We start from the raw sequence: 22,696 nt of genomic DNA on the forward strand, positions 1-22,696 counted from the left end.
ATATAGTGCATTTAAGCATGCATCCACCAACTTTAATTAGCCTTTAGCTAAGCCATCAAACGTGCAGGTTGGCAGCAGAGAGGGCTTTTTTATTTTTTTCTCTTGCTCCGAGAGATTTTTCCGAAAGAGCCCCTGCACTTTCCTCCTTTCCCAGACGACGACGGAAAGTCCCCAGTCAAATACGGCCGTCTTTAGCTTCACTCAACTCGATCGCTACCTCGTGTAATCTACTCATTGCTACCATTCATCCATGTTTTTTTGTTGAGATAGATTTAGAGATCCTTTAGTAAAAAAGAGCGTATATCCTGCAGGCAGATGCATGTGATCCATCTATACGAATCAGGTGTCTTTTTTTTTCTTTCAATCTACGTACTTTGAGATGAAGACGATGATGATGATGAATGAATGAATCTAGCCTGGTTATTCCAATCTTTTGTTAAAAGAGTAGATGGCCGTATATACCCTTGATCTGGCATCTCTGCACGTATGTGTACCTCGATCCGGGAGCGTATAGATGCTCTGTAAAAACATGCCCTTTTTTCTTGATGCAAAGTTTATGACAGATTATGGGATGGAATTAATTAATTTCTTTGAAGTATATGAGAGCAAATTTTATAGAAGATTAGGTGGTCGTCGCCTCTAATTTTATCCATCTAAACTTGTGCATTAATACATTATCTCTAAATTAGCTCTACCACGCCAATCTCAATAGTTTATTTTATTTGTTTGCCTAATTCACTCTTCATTTTTCTCCTTTTTTTTTCGAGTTTGCGCAGAGGCTTGCATTCTCTTTTTTTTTTCTCTCCTTCACTTTATTATATTAGTTTATGTGATATTTTAGGGCAAGTGTACAGTAGGTTATACACTTGTGGTACTTGCTCTGAGATTCGCCGTTTGATCTTCGGCACAACTTCTTCAAAGTGCAAAGCATTGTTGAACGATGTGCGTTTGCGTGATTGGTTGGTTAGGAATTTTGTGTCGTGTCTCAAAGTGAGAGACGAATGATCAGGTCACAGGCTCAAGCACAGTAGTCCACCTTGGTGTCTTCGCATCCGGTTTTTGTACCGTCCATCCAATTTGCTTCAGCCTGATTCATAGTAGTACTCCTAACCAAAACCCAGCTACTTATGCTATACTGATCAGTGATTGGATTAAGTTATCACCGAGTGGAGAACATTGTAGCACAATACAAAATTACAGTTAATACTGCTAGTGCATGTTCAGATTTATAGTCAAGACCCCTTACATTTAAGGACAAAGGGAGTAGTAATGTGATGGAATCAAACCACTCTATAGAAATGTTTATGAAAAAATCTGTATATATTTAGATGAGATCGCATTGACAGAAGATTTATCCTACTCAAACGAGCATAGGAAGATGGCAACTATAAATCTGTAAAAAAAAAATTGAAAGATTGTTATAAAATTATTATAAGAGTTTAAGATAAGAGAAATGAAACAAACTAATCTCCTGAAACAGATTTTCTATGGATATTAAGGAGAGTTGAAATTCAATGAAAGACTGTTGTGGTTAGTTGAGATAAAAAAAAATGAAGAGAGAGAGAGAGATGGTTATTTTTTAGAAGTGTAGAGGGAAGAGGGGGAGGGAGAGAGTTTCCCCACCTAAATCTTGTATTGATCATTATAAAGATACATAGCACCGTTTTTAGAACAAGGGAGTGGATAGAATATTAAAAGCACAACATAAGGGATGAAGAGAAAGACAACATAGCACACAAACATGAAGAAAAAAATACGAAGCCACGAAGATACTAATGTTAAGGGCTCATAACACCGGTTTACACCACTTTTGAGAACATCAACTTGCTGACTTAATACTGAAAAATTGAGGGCTACATCACTTGTCTTCATGAAACCAACCAAACATGTCTTCATGAAACCAACTAAGACTGCCTATTAGGTTGTTGTTCTTTCCGATGCCACCCAAAACCCTTTGAGGGGAGGGGAGATGATGGGCATAGCTTCAAAGGTGGGTCGTTGTAGAAGTATGAGTAGATCCAAGATATGATCTAAGAGCTTGCTACCCAGTTTCCAACTAGATGAGTAAGCCTAACCTCCAACGCACATTAGATATGAAGACCTTCATTCTAAAAAGCTGATGTCCAACTACCATCTGATTGCCACTCAATTAGACGCCTACTTAAAGGGAGGGAGGGGCGCTAGAAGATAGCAATGCGATCCAAGAGGGGTCAGCGGAAAGGAGCTAAATTAGCATGAATGACATAAGCAAACAAAGGAGGAAAACGAAGGCAAAAAATGCTTTCAAGAGGCAAATGCTAAAAAAATGATATATGACGAAAGACAATGGCCTTAACAAATAGGAAAGTGCACTAAGAATGTTTACCTAGCTACCTATCGGACCAAGGTTGCAACAAACTGAGAGGAAGCAAAAAAGATCAAATTGTTGGAGGTTGGAGCAAAGGAAAGGGCAAACACCCGCCATGCCAGAAACAAAGGAGATCAGCTCTACCATCGCTTATCATGGTTGCAAATAGCTAGGACTCATAACCTTCCTGACGAGCAACTATTTTCTAGTGGATGGATATGTGTGCCGCCAACTGTTCTATGAGAAGCCAACTCTCGTTTATCGAAGCCATGGTCGGGTAGAAATGCTCTACCTTAGCGGCAAAGGCAATTGTTTCCAATGAAGGTGACTAGCTGCTGAGAGGAAATTGCAGATGAAACAACAAAGGACAAGGGGATACTCGCAAAGGAGACATGATGTCTATGACCAAATCCGACCCTAGCCTGCACGAAGGAGGGAGACAAGGTAAGGGGAGATAGGGAAGAGAACGAATGTCGGACGAGATAAATGACGATAGGAGATAATGATGTGGAGCACAGAGCCGTAGACCGGCTAGAACTCATCGGGTGTCATCGGCAAGCTACGTCGCCTAAGCACCTTCAAGCCCTCTCCTAGCACCAGTTTTAAGGTCCAGGTGATAGCAAATGTGAAAAAATGTTAAGGCAAGGAAGAAAGAGAAAGGGAGAAAGAGGACTAAGAAGATGGATAGAGAGGACCTTACAGGAGGTGGAGCTGCCGTCAGCTATGGCAAAGGGTAGGTATTAGGGTTAAGACTCAGGAGGGTCCTCGCTTCTCAGGTCATTCGGAGGAGCAAGATACCATGAACAATTGCTATGATTGGTTGATATAAATAAATATGCAAAATCTAAATCGAGAGCACTCTCGATTTAGTCATAACGAGCGACCCCCATCAACATTATCTAGATATGTGTTAACTTAAAGAATCTTACTTTACTATAGTACTAATCCATTAAGTAAGTAGGGAAAATATTCCTATCATCTATGCTTCAAATAAATTTTCTCTTAAATTACTCATCCGATTTACAATCCAATTACACCGTTGTGTTCGTAACAATTAAATCTTTACAACAAGATCTTACATGATTATATTTTGATAAATATCACAAATTACTTTTATGATATGTCTGAATTACTTTTAGACTTCACTAAGTTACTTCTTAAACATATAAAAGTAAATTCAGTAAAGTCTAAAAGTAATTTACATATATTATAGAAGTAACTTAGAAAAAAAAAGTAACTTTGGCATGTCATTTGAAATAAATCCGTTGTAGAGATAAAAACATGACTCTATCTAGAAATTAATTTAATCAGCACAAATTATGGAATTAAGTAAAAACAATAATAAAAGTAATCACCTCAGAGCATTATGAATGTATAGGAAGTATTTTAATAAAATCTAAAAGTAACTTTTATATATATATATATATATATATATATATATATATATATATGATAATTTGTTTAATGAAAAAGGCATTAATTAAAGTTACCTTAGTTTTGTTCTAAGTTACTTATATAATATATGTAAATTATTTTTACTCTTTATTGAATTTACTTTTATATGTCTAATAAGTAATTTAGTGAAATCTAAAAGTAATTTAGATATATTATAAAAGTAAATTATTATTTTTCATCAAAATATAATCATGTGAGATCTTGTTATAAAGATTTAATTGTTACGAACAAAACGGCGTAATCGGATCGTAGATCGGATAAGTAGTTTAAGAGAAAATTGTATTCGAAGTATATGTGGATAGTGTCTCTCATGGATGGAGTGGTAGCTACCGCCAGTTGTGTAGTCACGTCCAAATAAATATGTTAAGCCGTGAAAATTAACTATAATATAAAATTTAAATGTTAGAATTAACAAAGTTTTAAAAAAGAAAGCAATATTACCTCTAAACTAATGCACGTCAAATACAATGCATCTAGTACACGACGCAGCACAAGCACGACAACTGCTTGGACCTGGTCAGCGCTGCTGACGTGTGAATGGCGTGTGGCCCATCGCGACACGCTCTCTGTCAAGGCGCCGCGAGCACGTCACCGCGAACCGCATCCATCCGCACCCCGCCCGGATCGCGACACGTGACGCGACCCCCACCGTCGGATCAGGCCCCGCGTCGCCATCCAACCCCCACCCCACGAACCTCGACGCCTTCCCGTCCAGGTTCACTTCCCCACTCCCCCACCTCGTCATCTTCCTCCTCCTCCCCACACCACCACCCCCAGATCCCGCAAACCGCGAAACAAACCACCCCCGCATCTCTCTCTCTCTCTCTCTCTCTTCGTCGAGCTCCTCCTCCTCCGCTGCTGCTGCCGCCCATGGCTTCGTCGTCGAAGAGGAGAGGCGGGGCTGGAGGTGGAGGAGCGGAGAAGAAGGACCTCTTCCATGTCGTCCACAAGGTGCCCGCAGGGGACAGCCCGTACGTCAGAGCCAAGCACCTGCAGGTGATTGCACTTGTTCTTCTTCTTCTCTGTTCTTGCCGATTCTCTCTTGAGCTTTTTCCTCTTCTTGATGAGTAGGAGTAGTATAGTAGACGATTCATGATTGTACCAGCTAATTAACCAGCATTGAATTGGTAGGTATAGGGTATAGCTTAGCTTGATTATGATTATGCACGAGTGTTCCGTTTGTCAGTTGTGATAACTTGTATTCAATCCGAGTGAGTTTTTTTTTATTAATTCGGTATGTTTAATTTAGGAATTTTTTCATGCCAATTGGCGGTTTTCTTGGCACTGAAAGGAGGGTATCTCTCGCGTTGATTATTAGATCTCCTTTTTTTTTTCTTTTCCTAATTCTTGCCGTAAATATTTTCCTGTCCATGAAATTATAGCCGCAAACTGACTCGTTTTCCTTTCAATAGTAACGGCTAACTGTCGTCGTATGTTTATCCCCAAGGTTGTTGTTTAGTTTGATATTAATTGGAGTTATTCAGTTATTTGCTTTGTCTCTTTGCAGTTTGCACCATAGTAGTAGTACTGTTCATTGAATCGTTGACTGTATTATGATCCAAACACAGGGATGATTTGATTGCCTAATTTTGAGGTCCACGAGATTAATATTGAACTACTTATCATGCTTTAAAAAAAATCCAGTCACACACTTTAATTCAGGATTAGTAGAGACACAAGAATTTACTGAAGTTCTCACAGAATTCAGTAGTAGTTGCTAACCTCGGCAAAACAACTTCGTTTCGATGAATCAGCTTGTCGATAAGGATCCGGAGACAGCCATCGTGTGGTTCTGGAAGGCGATCAACTCCAGGGACAAGGTGGATAGTGCCCTGAAGGACATGGCTGTGGTGATGAAGCAGCAGGATCGCGCCGAGGAGGCGATAGAAGCCATCAGATCATTCAGGCACCTCTGCTCAAGGCAGGCTCAGGAGTCCCTTGACAACCTTCTGATCGACCTCTACAAGGTGTGTTTCGTTCTAGTTCTACCTGCATATCTCACAAAATTACTAACAAAATGATTGCTGCGGTGTACTGACAATATGCGGGATTTCATTTTCAGAAATGTGGCAAAGTCGATGAACAGATCGATCTACTGAAACAGAAGCTGAAGATGATATACCTTGGAGAGGCCTTCAACGGGAAGGCGACCAAGACAGCACGTTCCCATGGGAAAAAGTTCCAGGTCTCTATCCAGCAGGAGACTTCTCGCATTCTGGTACAGATTACCGCTCCCCCTGTTACTCCTACTGATTGGTAATTTGGCATGTCAATGCTGCATTCAGTTACACTCGAAGTTACTGAAACCTTCTTGTGTGCATATTACAGGGCAATCTTGGCTGGGCTTACATGCAGCAGAGCAACTATTCAGCCGCTGAATTGGTGTATCGCAAGGCGCAAAGCATTGAGCCTGATGCCAATAGGGCATGCAACCTTGGGCTGTGCCTAATTAAGCAGAGCAGGCATGATGAAGCAAGACAAGTACTTCATGATGTTGTGCTACGCAGAATCTCCGGATCGGAAGATGACAAGGTGGTAGCCCGAGCTAAGCAGCTTCTCCATGAACTTGAGCCGGTGACGCATGTTACGTCGCCAAATAATGCTGGGCTGAGTGTCAGTGAAGAGATCATGGAGAGACTAGACCTTGTGTTGAACGAATGGACGCCATTCAGGTCAAGGAGGCTGCCGGTATTTGAGGAGATAGCTACCTTAAGGGACCAAATTGCTTGTTGATCCCTTTATTCGCAAGGTTTTTGTTCTTTTGCTTAATGTGCATACGGGTGCGTTGCCTTAGAAATTCATGTGCATATGTAGAGGCTGTTGTGGGCTTGTGGCAGTGCGAGTAATGGAGTAAAGGTTGTGATGTTCAGATAGATATCATATAGCTAGAGATCATGCAAAGCATCCAAGGAATAGTGTATTTTGTCTTCATGTTCTATGATGCTTATAATGTGTTGTAAACATTCTACAGACTACAAGAAATCCAAGTGTACACTTCACTTGGCTTGTTGGAATTAAAAACTGGAAGACTGAAATGGTTTGGTTTCAAGTTTGCAGCACAAAATGTCTCTTTCTCTGAAGTAAAAATGAAAATCTTCGCTATGGAATGCAGAGTTGGTCCTAGAGATGTATACTTCCGTTATCCTTTTTTTAAAAATACTAATACAAAGTTGAAAGGAAACAAAATGATGGGGAAAACAAAAATCAGTCAGATCATATCAGACAAGCATTTCCAGTTCGAACTGGCCTGTTTAGTTCCAAAGTTTTTTTCTAAACTTCCAACTTTCCATCGCATCAAACCTTTCATACACACATAACTATTCTATCACATCGTACCAATTTCAACCAAACTTCCAAACTTCAGTGTGAACTAAACACATCAGTGTGAATTACTAACAACAGAGAGCAGCATACATCAAAGTATCAAACAGCCAAACACCATCCATATTCCGTGACAGAAAGGCACCCAAGAATTGGATGACTAAAAGAAATTGCCGTATTATTCATGAACAAACTCCAACATTAATATTCACAAATTGAGTATTTGCTTTCTTTCTGATGTTTCTGTCACTACACCATTTCTTTTCAAGCTAATAGTAACTGTACAAGTCCACTTCCCCATGTCAGAGAACAGAGCAAAAAGTAAGTTCCATCCTAGATGAGTGAAAACTCACAACAGGTACAAGAATGTGTTAAGTTCTGAACACCAGAAAATTCGCGTGTCAGAGCACTGAACTACTCTCCATTCTTCATACACTGATGCGTGCCGTATGCCCATTTCCAAATGGAAATTGAAGAGCACTCGCCACTGCAGATACAGAATTTACACAAAAAAAAAACATAAGTAAACTGTTTCACAAATGTCACCATGTCAGCAACATGCACGAGCACAAAAAGTTCAGAAAACTAAACACAAAAGTTCAGAAAACTTGCACCTCTGGAGGAGTGCAAGACGAGGACGAACTCCATGTCTCTGTTGCCGGGGGGGAGGTCGAGGACGACGGGGAACAGCCCCGGCGGCGGCGCGGCGCACCTCCGGCGGCAGACGACGAAGTCCTCCCGGCGCGCCTCCTCCTCCAGCCGCCGGCGCAGCGCCGCGAGGCTCTGCTCCTTGAACGTGAAGTACCTCCACGTCCCCTGGTCGAAGTCGTCCACGCCGCCGTCGTCTCTCGCCGTGTTGTAGAAGATCGTCCGCGCCACCAGCGCGCCCGGCGCCGCCTCGCTCGGCGGCTCCTCCTCCTCCTCCTCCTCCTCCGGCGGCGGCGGCTTCACCACCTTCAGTTCCTAGAAAGAGAGAGAGAGAGAGAGAGATCCCATTTGCGATTCAAGAATTCAAGATTACGCACATCTCGGCTCAAGAATTCAAAGATGGAAGAAGCCGATCGAGCACCTTGGTGGAATAGAATCTGACGAAAGCAGTAGTGGACGCCGTGTCGGGCTCCGACGTGGCGGCCTCGAGGCGGGCGTCGCAGGACAGGGCGCGGCAGCGCGGCGGCGGCGGCGCCTCCGATTCCGGGACGACCTCGACGACCCAGGAGCTCTCCTCGGGGGCGGCGTCGCGGTCGACGGTGACGGCGTTCTCCCGCGGCGTGAGCCCGAACCTGGCGCGGAGGAGGCGGCCGTAGAGCCCCGTGAGCGTGAGGTGCTCCCCCTCGCGGCGCGGCGTCCACAGGAAGGCGCCGTCGTTGGGGCTGGGCGGCGAGCCCGCCTGGATGACCCAGCAGCACGCCGCGGAGCCGCGGCAGCCGCCGTCGAGCGCGGCGGGGAGCTCGGTGGCGCAGAGGTAGAGCCCCCGGTTTCCCTGCAGCCTGACGTAGTCGTCGCCGGAGGTCTCCACGGCCCAGACGGTGCCCCGGCAGTTGCGGCGGTACCCGTGGGTGACGGCCTCCCCGCCGCCGTCGCCGACGTCCGCCGCGCATAGGTACGTGCCCAGGTGGCTCCTGAGCCGCACCGACCTCGCGTTCTCGAAGACCTCCATTGCTGCTGCCGCGGGGCCAAGAAACCAAGAACCGCTTCTTGATTTGGAGGAGAGACGGGTTTGGGCGGGAGGAGGAAGACGAGGCTAGTTGGAGGGGTATTCTTGTCCTTGACAATCCCAACCTTAACGGCTTCCGATTGTGGAAAACCGACTACGTGGCACTTTATGGGGCGTTGGGATCTAGGATCAACGGCTCAGATTCGGTACAATTTCTCCTATGCTTGAGGTATCTTACGCTTCAGTGCTTCACCGCCATCATCATTTATCAGCAAGTACATGAGACCATTTCCTGTTACTTGTGACTGCACGCTAAGTCTTGTTCAGTTTGGAAGAAGTTAAAGGGGATTGGAGGGGTTTGAGGGGAAATAATTCCACACCACAATAGAGGTGGAATAAATCCCTTGCAATCCCTCTCTCTTGGGATTAACCGAATATAGCCTAAGGAGGATTACTCGCGCCACTTTGTTTTTGAACTCTCTGTTCCTACATTTTCAGGTGAAATTTGCCAAATACTCCGATATTAATTTCATTTATAGTAAGTACCCAAAGTGCTCAATTTCTCTTCGTGTTTGGGGTGCATTTTCGACCCATTTATAGCACTGGAGTAAGTTCCACTTTAACTCACTCAAATATACATTTAATCTAATTTGTATCTCTCAGAAGCAATACTAGATATCTTGAACTCCCAACTATTAAAATCGGTGCAAAATGATTTCCTCGGTAGTTTTAAGGGTGGTTTCCACTAGCGTAGCTCGTTTACTAGTCCAAACATCGAGTCAGCATGTGGTGCCCGTCAATGGGCTGTAACCAAATAGGATATTTGTAGAGTATGAGAATCGTTGGTGTCAGGCATACGCGAGTTTGAGGTAAAAGAGATAGGAGGCATGGATTTTTATACATGTTCAACCTCCTTAACTGATAGACAATAGCCCTACTCCCGTTGGCTAAATCCAGTGTTTTATATATCAGTACCATACATAGTACAATATTTGGGATGACCTAATCTAGTCGCCGCTGACCTAAATAGTCATTGTAGTATCCGAGTAGAACTATATTTCTCCTTTCTTATCCGGAATGTCTTCCGTATACGAGGTATGATTCCGTATAAGACTATAAGAGTTGGTGTATGGTGAGCCTCACTTTGCTTAATACAAAAGTACTGGGTATGCCTTATCTATAACACTCACAACTCCCACCTTTCCCACCTTTCATCCTCTCTTATTCCCTTCCTCCTCCCTCTGTCTCCCCCCTTCCCTTTCTCCTTCTCGAAAGTGGCGGTAGGACAAGAGGAGCAGTGGCGGAGTCATTTTACACCGGTTTTAATAGTTGGAGGATGTAAAGATACCCGGTTTTACGATCGAGAGATATGAATCAGATTCGACCTATACATTAAGGGACTCATAGTGGACTTTTTCCTCTAGCAAAGCTTCCTTTCCAGCACTGGATCGGCCCAACCCAATCACACGTGGGCCCCACCCCCGCAGCTGCCCTTGCGCCGCTTACCAGTCCCACTCACTCACATCCCTACCCAAACTGTAATTACAGACAACTCGAGGGGGGCATCTGCAAAACACCACTACTCTCCGTCTCCTCCTTGGTCCAAGGGTTAAAAATCCCTCGTCCTCGAGGTGGTCGCGACCTCTCTCTCCTCCGTCTCTCTCCATTCCCCACTCGCTCTCGCCTCTCCCCTCTCCCCCTCCTCCCCACCATGGCGGTGAAGGGGAAGGGCAAGGCGGTGGCCTCCGCGTCCGCATCCGGCGGCGGGGTCAAGCGGCGGAAGGGCCCCGGCGACGCGGCGGGGCCCTCTTCCTCCTCCTCGGCGGCCGCGGAGGCCGCCAAGCGCCGCCGCCGGTCTGGGGTCCTCCAGTTCTTCGACGACGCCGCCTTCGTCGGGGACGAGGAGGAGGATGAGGATGAGGAGGAGGAGGAGGAGGAGGAGGAGGAGATGTTCGCGTCCGACGGCGACGACGACGGTACGGATCGCCTCCCGGTTCCCTGGACGACGACGAGTTGGGGCTGCTCTCGCGGGCGGGTTGGGTTGGTTTGGGGTTTGGGGGGTATTATGAGCAATGCGGCTTCTATTGGGTCAGTCGCTTGTTGGGGATTTGATTTACTACATGTGTTGTTGTATTGGTTGGTTGGATTTGTGGTGCTTGGGGGTTTCAGTGATTGTGTCCCAAAATCTCGCATGTTGAAACTAGGGTTTGGATGAGCACTTAAGAGGTTGAGAGGTGTTGATGCATATGGAAGTGTTTGGGTGAGGATTTGGATCAATAAACTTCTGTTTTGAATGGAGACACAGCTTACAGGTTTCTAGTAAGTGGCTCGGTGAGTGAGCCACTTTCTCTGGAGCGATTCGATGGTCAGTGGTAGAGTAGAGTCTGGGAGGACTTCGTCCTGTTGCTTCTCCTTTCGTTTGAATCCATCTTGTTAGAAGTTTTTGTTGGCTTTAGACCAGACAGAATATTGGGCAAAAAACAATTTGTTTGTGCCTGTGAACTTGCCATTGTTCTACTGTAAGAGCAAATGTTTTTTTTTTATCTGAAGGATTAAAGAACCAAGGAATCTATAATGTCCACAATTGTTTTCATTTTTTGCCATTTTGGTGCATGGTGAGGTAAGTTAATGCTTCCCTTTTCTGTTCTTTTTTTTTTCCTTCAATCATTGGTATGGTGCTGCATTTTCATACTTAGGATGACAGTGTCAATCTTTAATTTTTTACCATTTGATCTTTTGCCTATGTTAGGACTGATTATTCTGGTTACTTGGCTAGAAGATATTGCTGTATTTTACACTTAATGTTCATAGTAATTACCAGGACGATGCATGTTATTGCACTTGAAATGGCACTAGTGAGCAATTTATCCTGCAGCTTTTGGCCATTGGCATCTTAAAATGTTATTATTGCCTGATTATTCTTTGAATCTTCTGTTGATGCAATCTTGTTCATTAACTGCAGGTTTCTTCACCGAGGGAAAGGCAGAAAATGTTAACTTAAAAAGAACTGAAAGGTCACACCCTCTTCCGTTTCTTGGGATAGTTAAGGAAGAGGAGCTGAGTGGTGATGAACTTGAAGAATTTATCAAGGATCGTTATTCAAGTCGAGTGAAACACACCCCTTTTGATGGCTCCACCAATGTACAGGATGACGAGTTTACCGAGGATGGTCTATTGAAAGAGCCAGTAATTTGGAGGATCAAATGCATGGTTTGTGATTTACTAGTCTTTGACCTTACATTGTTAATCTAGTATTTGGCTGCAATGTTCTGATTTGTTTGGCTGCATTTCAGGTTGGGCGTGAACGCCAAATCGCTTTCTGCCTCATGCAAAAGTATGTTGATCTGCAAAAGTTTGGTACCAAAGTTCCAATTATCTCAGCATTTGCACTTGATCATGTGAGAGGATTTGTTTTTGTTGAAGCTGAGAAGGCCTGTGATGTTACAGAGGTACATGATTTGTGGCTTCCATTGTAAAAAGATACCCACATTGAGGAGAGCAAGTCAAATACAGTAGATGTAATCATTTATTCATTGCATTATGTGGTTTGATATCATGCTCTGTGAAGGGTTGAGAACTTATTCTTTTATCTGCTACTCCTACTTAAATTAGCACTGTCTTCTTTTTGCCATTTCTCACACACTTCAATTCAATTCACTCTTTTGTGTAACATAATAATTTGAGGTTTGGAACTGAAATAGGCTTTACATGTGTAGTTCTGTTACTAAAATCATAGTTTCTATGATAATCTAGGAAAAAGTTGTTTGCTCAAAGATTTCTTCCTGTCCTGCTTGTAATCTGACCTACTGAACATTTGCATTTCTTACTACAGGCATGCAAAGGATTTTGCAGTGTTTACATAAGCAGAATTAATTCTGTTCCTGTAGCTGAAGTTCCTAGCTTGCTATCAAGCCGCGCAAAACCATTTGCAATATCTCCAGGTACATGGGTGCGCATGAAGACTGGAATTTATAAAGGAGATCTAGCACAGGTATGTTTAACTCAGCTTCTTACTTTTCTGGGCCCCCAACCCTTTTACATATCGTCACATTTTTTTGTTCTTACATCACTACACCCCTGTGAATTTGTAGGTTGTTAGTGCAGATGAGGGGCGAAAACGGGTGATGATCAAGCTTATACCCAGAGTTGATCTCCGGGCTATTTCAAAAAAAATTGTAATTCTCTTATGCCCTCTTTCTGTATTATATTTATTTTTGGCAGTAAATGATGCCTCTCATTTTTAGTTGGTTTCATTTAAGTTGTACTGACTTATCTATATCAATGTATAATACCCCAAATAGCTTTGTGAAAGTCTTGTGAAACTCTAACTAAGCTAATTACATTATATATTGCCTGTACCTGTTGAAATTCTTACATTTCCAATGATGGGTATGTACCTCGTCCTTTTTCCCCCTGGTGGTGGGGTGGTTAGGTTGGAGCTTCATCTTTGTCAGAGAAACTTCACATGTCATTGTTGTTTTTTGGTACACTGGATAATGTGACATTCCAGTGAAACCATGTGGTGTCTATTGCGTATTTCCATTTTGCTCAACTGTAGTATCATGGCTTGGGTGGCTTATATTATACTGTTGTTTTTATCTTTGATTGCACTATTGTCTTGTTCATCTGTTTTTCTTGTTAACAACCATTTCTTTTTATTTTTTTCTTCCATTGTTCTTGTCCTTCTAATAGTTTGAGTTTGCTACCACATTATTTATATTAGCCTTCACCTTTGCAGGGTGGTGCTATTCCACTAAAAGAAGCTGCAATTCCTGCTCCACGTCTAATCAGTTCACAAGAATTAGAGTAAATACTTCCTTTCTGTTTCCAGTGTCTCTCTTCATGCACTCAGTATCCTTCTCATATCATTTGTTTCTACCTAGGCTTTTGACACTGTTGCCACGATCTCATTGATATTAGGTTCTTCGGATCTCATATTGAAAGGAAACATGATCGCCAGACAAATGATTTTTATGAAGTGCTTGATGGTCTCATGTTCAAAGATGGTTTCCTGTATAAAAGGGTTGCACTTAGTTCTTTGATTTACTGGGGGATACAACCAACAGAAACTGAACTTCTCAAGTTCTCTTCCACTCCAACTATTACAAGTTCAACTGATGACTTGGATTGGGTCTCCAGCATGTATGGTCCTAAGAAAAGAAACGTTCCAAAAGAACCGGATATGGAGCCTTCCTCTTCGAAAGCTTCATCTTCTAAAGGAAAATACTCCAAGGCATCTTCTAAAGCATCCACTTCTACTGAAGATTACGAGGATAAAGGATTTAATCTCCATGATCTTGTACTCTTTGGGTCAGTCTCTGTTATGCAATCCTTACTAATTGTCACAAAAGTTTAGCAGATGTCATCCTTATTTTTGTTTCATATAAACAGGCGAAGAGATTTTGGTGTGGTCATTGCTTTTGAGAAAGATGGTCTTAGGGTAAGATTCTTTATAGCACACTATTGTACCACATCCATGATTTTTGTCTGAGAATATACTGTTTTTTTTAGATATTAAAAGGTGGTCCTGAAGGATCTGCAGTAACTGTTAGAAAGCAGGATATTAAGGACGTTTGTGCAGACAAAATGCTTACTGCTGTTGATCATAAGAAGAAGATAATATGTATTAATGACACCGTTAATGTTCTGGAAGGGCCATTCCAGGTGAAATGTTAACCATCCCTTATTCCCTTTAGCAAGAATTGTTGTAAAGTTCTTTTTGCCTGTAATCTGGGAAAATATGCATCTTTTTTCGTTCTTTTCAAGAAAACATTCACCTGAAAGAATTCTAAAGGCAAAATTGGTTCCAATTCCATTTGAAAGGTCACTAGTTTAGATATATACCATTGAAAGATTGTGGTGCACTTTAATACCATCGAAAGGTACATCTGTTTTAATTTTTCTTTTTACCATTCCATCCTTTGCCAGTTTGGTTTTTTGCTATTTTTCCTTTTATTTCCACACCAAAAGGGTGTGCGTCAGTACATGTTTGCCCTCTACTGCAGTGCTGTTTGGTTTCAGCCAAGCACGAAGCAGTTTAATCAACCAAGCAAACTGACCCCCAAATTCATGAGAAAACCATCCATGCCTACCTCAGTAACCTTGCTAGTTGATATACCTCCATCCCAACAAAATCCCCTGCTCTATGCCCTCTGTTGCACCATCCTTTGATATCAATCAAACACAGCAGCACACAGAAGTGACAAGTGGTGACTGGTGAGGTGGTGGGGCCATGTGTGGAGGTTGTTGTTTACGAGGATGAGTAGCTGGACACCTCATCCTTGCTGGGAAGCGAGACGGTGCCATGGGGAAGCAGCCAGGGATGGCTTTGGAGAATCTTCACAGGAGCAAAAGGGATGTGAGAAGAGGATTGAGGGAGAGATGGGGTGATGGAATGGAAATTGAAGTGAGCAGAGTGCCAAAATCGTCAACAGTAACAGTTTTAAGGACAGGGCATGATGGAGAAGTAAGAAAACTGAAGATCTTAAAGTGTGCCCATGAACTTCGATGGTATAGACCTAAAACAGTGATATTTCAATGCCACGAAACCAATATTTCCAATTCTAACCCCGGTCAAAAAAAATATTTCCAATTCTAACATACCTGATATGGTTATTGTAATTCTCTCAAGTGTCTGGTAAAGTCGTAATTTAGCATATTTTAGGAAATATTTTGTACTCCCTCTTCTTATTTACTTGTTAGTTAGAACATCAACATAGTTTGTGTATGCACTTGTTTTATCATTACATTTTCTAATCACATACTATATTTATGAAAAATACTTAACTACATCCAAGAATATTTCATGACAAATATACTAATATCATTTTTACATATTATCTATTAATTTTGGTATATATTTGTGATTTAAGATTTCTTGGTTTGACTGCACGCATCTTAAAATGACGTCTATCTGTGAACTGAGGGTGCCTTTTAAAATGAATGTAATGCATTATTCTCATAATAAAATGATTTACAGCACTAGTCTATGCTTCTACATTTCTTTAATTATGAGAATTTGATTCCTCCCATTTGGCACCCTTACTGATTCATTTAATATTTTTACAGGGTAAGCAAGGAGTTGTTAAACACTTGTACATGGGCATACTGTTTATCCATAATGAAAGTGAAAGTGAGAACAGCGGATTTTTCTGCGCCCAGTGCAGTTCATGTGAAAATGTCAAGAAGCGGAAGGAACTGGCAAGTTTCACTTTTGGAAATTCGGTATGTAGAATTGCAGATACAATGCATGCACTGTTCTACTTCCTCTATTCCATATTGTAAGACGGTTTAATTTTGTCCTAAGTCAAACTTCTCTAACTTCGACCAAGTTTATTGTAAAATGTACCATATCTACAACATCAAATTAGTTTCATTAAATCCACCATAAAATGTCTTGATTGTGTATTTATTTGGTACTATAGGTAATTATTTTTCTATAAACTTGGTCAAAGCTAAAATTTGACTTATAGGACATAACTAAGACACCTTACAATATGGAACGGAGGGAGTACTTACTAAAGAAGGTTTGATATTTTCTGTGACACTTTGTTTTTGATGTACCAGGACGATAATCCTATTCCCATGTTTTCATATGAACAAAATGAGCAACGGGACAGTAAGTGTTCCTGGAGATTGATGATTTTGTCAGCATAAAATAGTTTTTTTCCCTGATTCCCTTGATCCTACAGATGAAAGGCCTTACAGGAGCACTAGAGAACAACTTTTCTCAATTGGGGAGATGCTGCGTATTCGAAAGGGTCCTATGAAGGGCTATCTCTGTCGAGTAGTTCGAATATTTCGCAATGATGTAACTGTTAAGCTAGATTCACTGCTGAAGATTGTTACAGGTTGGTTACTTGAGTATCCTTGCAGCTGTTTTTTGACAGTGATTGACTACTTCTGTGTAATGTTTGCAGTGCAAGCTGAGTTTCTTTCAGTCCCAGCTAAAAGAGGGTAAGCAGCTTAGCATGCTTCTCTTCTCTTTTCATTTTGTGCTTGTTTTAGTAACGTGATTTTGTAAACCATCATATTGTTGCTTAATGCCACTTACATCTGTGCACCTTATTGCATTACCAGGGATAACTCTTCTGGTGCTCCATCTGGTCCTTTTGGTAAGTGCAAGTTTCATGCACACTGCAACTATTGCCAATTTACTCGCTGCTGGCTTTCTGCCATGGAGTTTGTTACCTATGCTGATTGTAATGTAGGTTCAGAAGCCGATAAACCCTCATGGGACAATGGATTACCATCTTTTGGAAGGTTCTTTCTTGCTTTCCAGCTTCCTACTTTGTGAATGTTTTAATAAATTGTTGGACTTCAGATTTCCTAATCAACCACCTTTATCCGACCCCTTCCCACCAATCAAAATGAACCTATGCGGTTGACTTGGTGTATATCATTGGTTGGTTAAATAAAAATCCTCGACTGTTATTTATATTTGCACTATTCACTGAATTGTTCAATCTTGTGCAGTGATTCCTGGCAACCCTTTTCAAGTGCTGCATTACCAGTTCAGAATGCAGGTATATTCAGTCGTAGGCCTTTCTATTTGGTGGTATAGTTTGGCTTTGTTAATTTTTAGTATTGTGAAGTCATGATATTGCAACATTTAACCTGTTCAAAATTGCTTGCTCAAGTATAACTAGGGGTGGAAACGAGCCTGGCTCGGCTCGGCTTGCAATGGCTCGCAACAAGCTAGGGTTGGCTTGGCTCGGCTCGGTTAGGGAAATGAGCTAAAACATGAGCTCGGTTCGGCTCGTTTCCTGGCTCGAGCCAGCTCGAGCTGGCTTGCGAGCCTTCCGTTGAAGCTATATAATTTGTAATCATTAAGAAAAGCAATAACAAATTATCAACATGTAAAATTAAAATAACTTTATATATTCAATTCATCAAAACCTAGACGATAAATTACATATTGACAAATAATAACTCCACTAAAAAATAAAATCATCCATACAAATACATGATGGCTTAGGCTCGCGAGCCAAATCAAGCGGCTCGCGAGCTAGCTTGGGCTCGGCTCGTTTCAGAAACGAGCTGAAAATGAGGCTTGGGCTTGGCTCGTTTGGCATTCAAGCCGAGCCGAGCTAAGCGAGCTCGAGCCAAGCCCGAGCTGAGCTCACGAGCCCAAGCTTTTTTTCCACCCCTACGTATAACACACTCAACCAGTTATCCATTCCATGTCTCATAGAAGTCCTTGAATTTTTGTAAGAATAGGCGCAACAGGGGATCAAGTGGGCTCTCTAGGATTGGTAGAGCAGATAACTCAAATCCGTTTAATTTGGTGTGGGGGTGAAGTCGCAGGTGGAATGGTTTTTTATTGGGTTAATGGGACAACTTTTTCTACAAAATTGACAAGTCTTAAACGTGAACAGAAAAAAAAATGATGCTCATTTATTAGTAGTTTAAGTCTTTATAATTTTGCTCATGTGCAACTTCTGCATTTTTAGATGGGGAATCTGAAGTTGATCCATGGTGTAAGAAAACTTCATCTTCTGCCAATGATTCTGATCCATGGGGTACGAAAACAAAATCTGCATCTGTTGATGTATGGAACAACAGTACCACACAAGTAGAGAACTCCAGTGACAATGCATGGGATAAACAACCTGGAGGTAGTGGACCTAATATTGGTGGAAGCTCTTGGGACAGACCAGCAGCTGATAAGGAAAGTGAAAAAAGTGACAACTGGGGTGAGGCATGCAAGGAGACAGAGAAAACTGGTAGTGATACAGATCCCTGGGGAAGCAAGGTCAAAGAGATAGATCTGAAAGAAACGGATAGCTGCGGAAAGGCTTCAATGCAACCAGAGAAGAAGTTGGAGGATGATAGTCAAGGATGGGGCCAACCTGTTGGCAAGTCAAACCAAGACCAAGAAAAAGGTGCAGACAAATGTGGGGCTTGGGATACTGTTATTGCTGGGTCATCTTCGTCTGTTCCTGGCAGAGGGGATGATGACTCCTGGATTAAAACTGATACTTTGCCTGTTGCTCAAGATGATGCCTGGGGCAACTCAAAAGATTGTAGTGATGGGGCAGCTGGGTGGAATGAAACTAGAACATCTAAACAAAGCCACAGCACTGGAGGATGGGATGCTGCTGCTGCCAACCTGAATGAATCATCTGATGTGGATGCACATAAGGACTCATGGGGCAAAGCAAAAGATACAACAGCTAACGCTGAAGAAAAAAATAATGAAAGTGGAAACTGGAACAAAGCTGGACCACTAGACAAAGTTTGTGGCAGTGATTGGGGTAGTCCAAAGTTTTCCAGTGGTGATGGTCCATCCAGCTGGAACAAGGGAGACAAAATTGGAGGAGATTCTCAAAACGGCAGCTGGAGCAGACCTGGTGGAAACTTTGAAGGTGGTCGTGGGTTTGGGCGAGGACGGGGCAGAGGCAGGGGCCGAGAATCTGGGGATTTCGGTGGCAGAAATGACCAAGGAAGCTGGAAGAACTCAGGGACTAGTGACAGTTCTGGAAGGCCCTCTTGGAGGTCTGATAGTCAAGTTGAGAAGGAAGTGGGAGATTCTGGTGGATATCAGGGGAGAGGAAGAGGAAGAGGCCAGTATGGAGGACAGGGAAGAGGAGACAATGGTTGGAGAAATGGAGGTCAAAGCAATTCTGAGTTTGGAAGGAGTGATGTTGATGCACCAAACTGGGGAAATAAAGGTGTATCCAATAAAGGTTCTTGGGATAGTGGTGACAATTGGAATGCCCCAAAGTCATCTGATGAAAATCAAACTTCCGCTTGGAACAGTTCAGAAGATAAAAGGCCATCTGGAGGTGAGCGGTCTGTTTGAAATTGATACCTTGTATTAGATTTGCATGGTCAGTATACTTTTGTCTACATGTGCATGTGTTTTCTTCTTTATGTTTTGGATCCCATATTTATTTGAATAGTGCTATTGAGATTTGAATAAACTTTTTTTAACTTCAACAGGAGCATGCTACTTGAATTTCTTGCTTTGATTGCTATTGTGGTTACTTAGGTTTAGTAATATGGTTTCTACTTAGATTTAAACTTGATAATGCTCTTTTTGGGTATTGGTAAACAAAATGATCCTTAGGTTTAGCAAGATGGTGCTACTCTGGGTGCTGGAGGGTATCAAAACTATTTGCTCGAAGTTTTATCAATACAAGCTAATGCACGCGCTTTGCTACGGGTAAAGGAAAAAAATATCATAATATTGTCTAAAATTGATAAAATCATATTTCCCATGTGATAGGGAAGACTCACCTTAATTTAATTTTATATGTTGCTATCCATTTAGACTTAGTAGTTATGTAATATTAAGAAGTTCAAAATATGTAAAAAAAACTGCAATGAGAGTAGGTAGGGTGGCTGATTCACTGCAACCACCATGAAATTCTTTTTAAAGGAGTATAGATGTTGAAGGGCTTTATTTCTGTTCTGTTGCATAGGTCATAGGTGAACAAAGTGATTGTTGATAAGTTCTAAAGGTGAAGATAATTAAATTTAGCCATATCTATTATTCTACTTGATGTTTTAAGCTATAGTTGTGCGCTGACTTGTATATCTTGTAGGCCAAGAACAACAAAGTGGTGCTTGGGCTAGCAAGATGACTTCTACTGCTGGCGCTGAGGATAAAAGTGATGCCTGGGGCACCAAGGCGGAAGGCAATTCTGGTAGCACTGGGGGAAAGTGGGAGAATGCTTCATCTGGTAATTCTGATGCCAAGTAAATTTCTTGTTCTGTTCAATGGTGGATATACTACAGAGCTTATGGTTTCCTATCATGTTCAGGGGAAGAGCAGCAAAGCGACCCTTGGGGAAGCAAGATCTGTTCTAATAAAGGTGCTTAGAGGATATTAAATTGTCTCTCTTTGTTGTATGCTTGATTTTTGAGCTAAATAATTGATTTTGTCCATGTATTTACATGTTGCCTTGCAATGCTTATATTATACTACTAACTTGTAGGCAAAGAACAAGAAACTGACCCTTGGACAAGCAAGGTGACATCCACTGCAGATGCTGATGATAACAATAATGTCTGGAACACTAGCGCAAGTGATACTGCCTCTGGGAGTGAGAGCAAGTGGGGCAATGCTGGGGCAGAGGAAAAGGCAGATGCCTGGAAAAGTAAAGTGGGGAGTGAAAATAGTGGAGGTTGGAATCAGAAATCTTCTTGGGGTAAACCAAGCTTCTCAGGTGGAGAGCAGGAACCAGCTTGGAGCAATCCAAAGAATGGTGATGATAACAGTGGATATGGTAGGGGTGGATTTGGACGAGGAAATCGAGGCAGAGGGAGAGGAAGAAATTTTGGTGATAGTGGATCCTCATGGAGCGGAGGAAGTTACAGAAATGATGAGTCACGTGGAGAGAGATCTGAAGATCGCTGGAACACACGAGATTCTGATGGTGGCAGAGGAAGAGGAAGAGGACACTTTGGCAGAGGTGATCGCAATCAAGGTAATAACTATGGTTCGGGTGACAACAATGACAGAACCTGGGGTTCTGGCAGGGGAAACAGGGACCAGGATGGTTGCAAAAATTGGAACCGAAATGATGACAGAAGACCGTTCGGTCAAGATCGAGGTGGTGACTGGTCCCAATCTTCCGACTGGAACGCCAACAAAGGACAGTCCAGCTGGGGAGCGCCAAAACCTTCTGGTGGAGATGACCAGGCAGGAAAAAATAATGGAAACAATCCGTGGGGTGCTCCTGCTGACAGTATGACTGGTGGTGGATCCGGTGGAGGAGGGTCTTGGAAAAATAAGACTGAGGATACCTGGAATTCATCTGGAGGAACAAGGGATTCAGGTATGACCCCAGGAAAATCTTCTTGGGGTGGATCAGAAGATGGCCAAAAGAAAGAAGGATCATGGGTGAAAAGCGAGGGGAGCGGGAGACAAGTCGGTGGAGGCAGCTCCTGGGACAAGCCGGATGGAGGATGGAACAGCAGCAAGTGCGAGGGCACCCAAGGAGGTGGCGGCGGTAGCTCCTGGGACAAGGCGGATGGCGGGAACAGTAACAAGGGCACCCAAGGAGGTGGTGGCGGCAGCTCCTGGGACAAGGCAGATGGCGGATGGAACAGCAGCAGCAAGGGTGGGAGCTCCGGCAATGGTGGGTGGTAAGCTCGATCCAGGATCAGCTGCAATCCATTAGTGCATGTATATAATGGTTGCCATGCAGCTTGAACTTGCTGTATATTTCTACTCTTTCTAGACTTAGAACGCTATTATTAGTAATAACGTCGCCATGCTACTCTAAACTACGAACTTACCTTAATTCCAGCAGAACATTATCTATTGCTGACGGTTATTAAGGTAGCTTTGTATCACCATCTCTACGATTCCCAGGTGTTTTTATGCTCCTTTTGTTTTGACGATGTGATATTTTGTGTTAGTTTGATGGATGCGCCTCTGGGCATAATGATGAAGCTCTCAAACACCGTTTCTCCATGGTTGCGTGCGCTTCACAAGGGTTATGTAACTTATGTTACTGCTGTAGTATATACATAGGACAATAACAATGCAATTACTTTGTTATCCGCAGACCCCTGCTTTGTTCCTGTAACGATGATAATCCCCTGTTATGGTTTTAGCATCCGTTTTGATAATTTTGGATCAATTATGGTATATTATATTATTATATGCCATAGCACAGTAAACACATCGCTAAGGCTTAGAGTAAGTTTTAGAGTGAGTTTAATAGTATAGCCAACTACTAGCTCTAAATTATCTCTAGTCACATACACATTATGTTTTGTAGTCTACTGCAGCTGGCTATAAATATGTAGTCCGCTGCTTTTATCTCTCCTTATTTATCTCCTCAATATGTGTTTATACATGGTTTATAGTATGCTATTATACCTGCTCTTATAATTAATGTAATTAATTATCACCAAAATCTATAGTCTGCTCTTATTGGACCCTGCGTGCCTTGCTCCTCCTC

General features: G+C 42.4%; 3 protein-coding genes across 3 annotated transcripts; 2 read left to right on the top strand and 1 right to left on the bottom strand.

Annotated features, from left to right (window-relative positions):
- The first annotated feature begins 4,560 nt into the window (after positions 1-4,560).
- On the top strand, positions 4,561-6,866 carry LOC127772835 (protein SULFUR DEFICIENCY-INDUCED 2-like). Its single transcript, XM_052298819.1, has 4 exons — positions 4,561-4,798; positions 5,557-5,769; positions 5,865-6,020; positions 6,131-6,866. The coding sequence occupies exons 1-4, from the start codon at positions 4,673-4,675 to the stop codon at positions 6,533-6,535; spliced, it is 900 nt and encodes a 299-aa protein (XP_052154779.1). The 5' UTR covers positions 4,561-4,672; the 3' UTR covers positions 6,536-6,866.
- Positions 6,867-7,551: 685 nt separating this feature from the next.
- On the bottom strand, positions 7,552-8,780 carry LOC127774269 (uncharacterized). Its single transcript, XM_052300513.1, has 3 exons — positions 8,193-8,780; positions 7,738-7,912; positions 7,552-7,610 (listed from the first exon to the last, which is right to left on the bottom strand). Exons 1-3 carry the CDS (start codon positions 8,778-8,780, stop codon positions 7,552-7,554), a joined length of 822 nt encoding a protein of 273 aa, XP_052156473.1.
- A 1,638-nt stretch (positions 8,781-10,418) lies between these two features.
- On the top strand, positions 10,419-22,203 carry LOC127774985 (protein RNA-directed DNA methylation 3). Its single transcript, XM_052301283.1, has 20 exons — positions 10,419-10,753; positions 11,740-11,987; positions 12,071-12,226; positions 12,610-12,768; positions 12,869-12,952; positions 13,516-13,583; positions 13,698-14,087; positions 14,169-14,217; positions 14,289-14,441; positions 15,846-16,001; positions 16,344-16,395; positions 16,469-16,627; positions 16,697-16,733; positions 16,857-16,891; positions 16,988-17,039; positions 17,253-17,302; positions 18,230-19,564; positions 20,327-20,464; positions 20,546-20,596; positions 20,720-22,203. Exons 1-20 carry the CDS (start codon positions 10,489-10,491, stop codon positions 21,874-21,876), a joined length of 4,794 nt encoding a protein of 1,597 aa, XP_052157243.1. The 5' UTR covers positions 10,419-10,488; the 3' UTR covers positions 21,877-22,203.
- The last annotated feature ends 493 nt before the right edge of the window (positions 22,204-22,696 follow it).

Source organism: Oryza glaberrima, chromosome 5 (assembly GCF_000147395.1).
Source record: "Oryza glaberrima chromosome 5, OglaRS2, whole genome shotgun sequence".
Classification (NCBI taxonomy): domain Eukaryota; kingdom Viridiplantae; phylum Streptophyta; class Magnoliopsida; order Poales; family Poaceae; genus Oryza; species Oryza glaberrima.

Excerpts from the sequence above, each read along its gene's own strand:
- LOC127772835 (XM_052298819.1), top strand. The coding sequence starts at position 4,673 with ATGGCTTCGTCGTCGAAGAGGAGAGGCGGGGCTGGAGGTGGAGGAGCG. Across the intron at positions 5,770-5,864 it reads TTCTGATCGACCTCTACAAG|AAATGTGGCAAAGTCGATGA; the intron begins GTGTGTTTCGTT and ends TTTCATTTTCAG. Across the intron at positions 6,021-6,130 it reads AGGAGACTTCTCGCATTCTG|GGCAATCTTGGCTGGGCTTA; the intron begins GTACAGATTACC and ends TGCATATTACAG.
- LOC127774269 (XM_052300513.1), bottom strand. The coding sequence starts at position 8,780 with ATGGAGGTCTTCGAGAACGCGAGGTCGGTGCGGCTCAGGAGCCACCTG. Across the intron at positions 7,913-8,192 it reads TCAGATTCTATTCCACCAAG|GAGCAGAGCCTCGCGGCGCT; the intron begins GTGCTCGATCGG and ends TTCACGTTCAAG. Across the intron at positions 7,611-7,737 it reads CGTCTTGCACTCCTCCAGAG|TGGCGAGTGCTCTTCAATTT; the intron begins GTGCAAGTTTTC and ends CTGTATCTGCAG.
- LOC127774985 (XM_052301283.1), top strand. The coding sequence starts at position 10,489 with ATGGCGGTGAAGGGGAAGGGCAAGGCGGTGGCCTCCGCGTCCGCATCC. Across the intron at positions 10,754-11,739 it reads GTCCGACGGCGACGACGACG|GTTTCTTCACCGAGGGAAAG; the intron begins GTACGGATCGCC and ends CATTAACTGCAG. Across the intron at positions 17,303-18,229 it reads ATTACCAGTTCAGAATGCAG|ATGGGGAATCTGAAGTTGAT; the intron begins GTATATTCAGTC and ends CTGCATTTTTAG.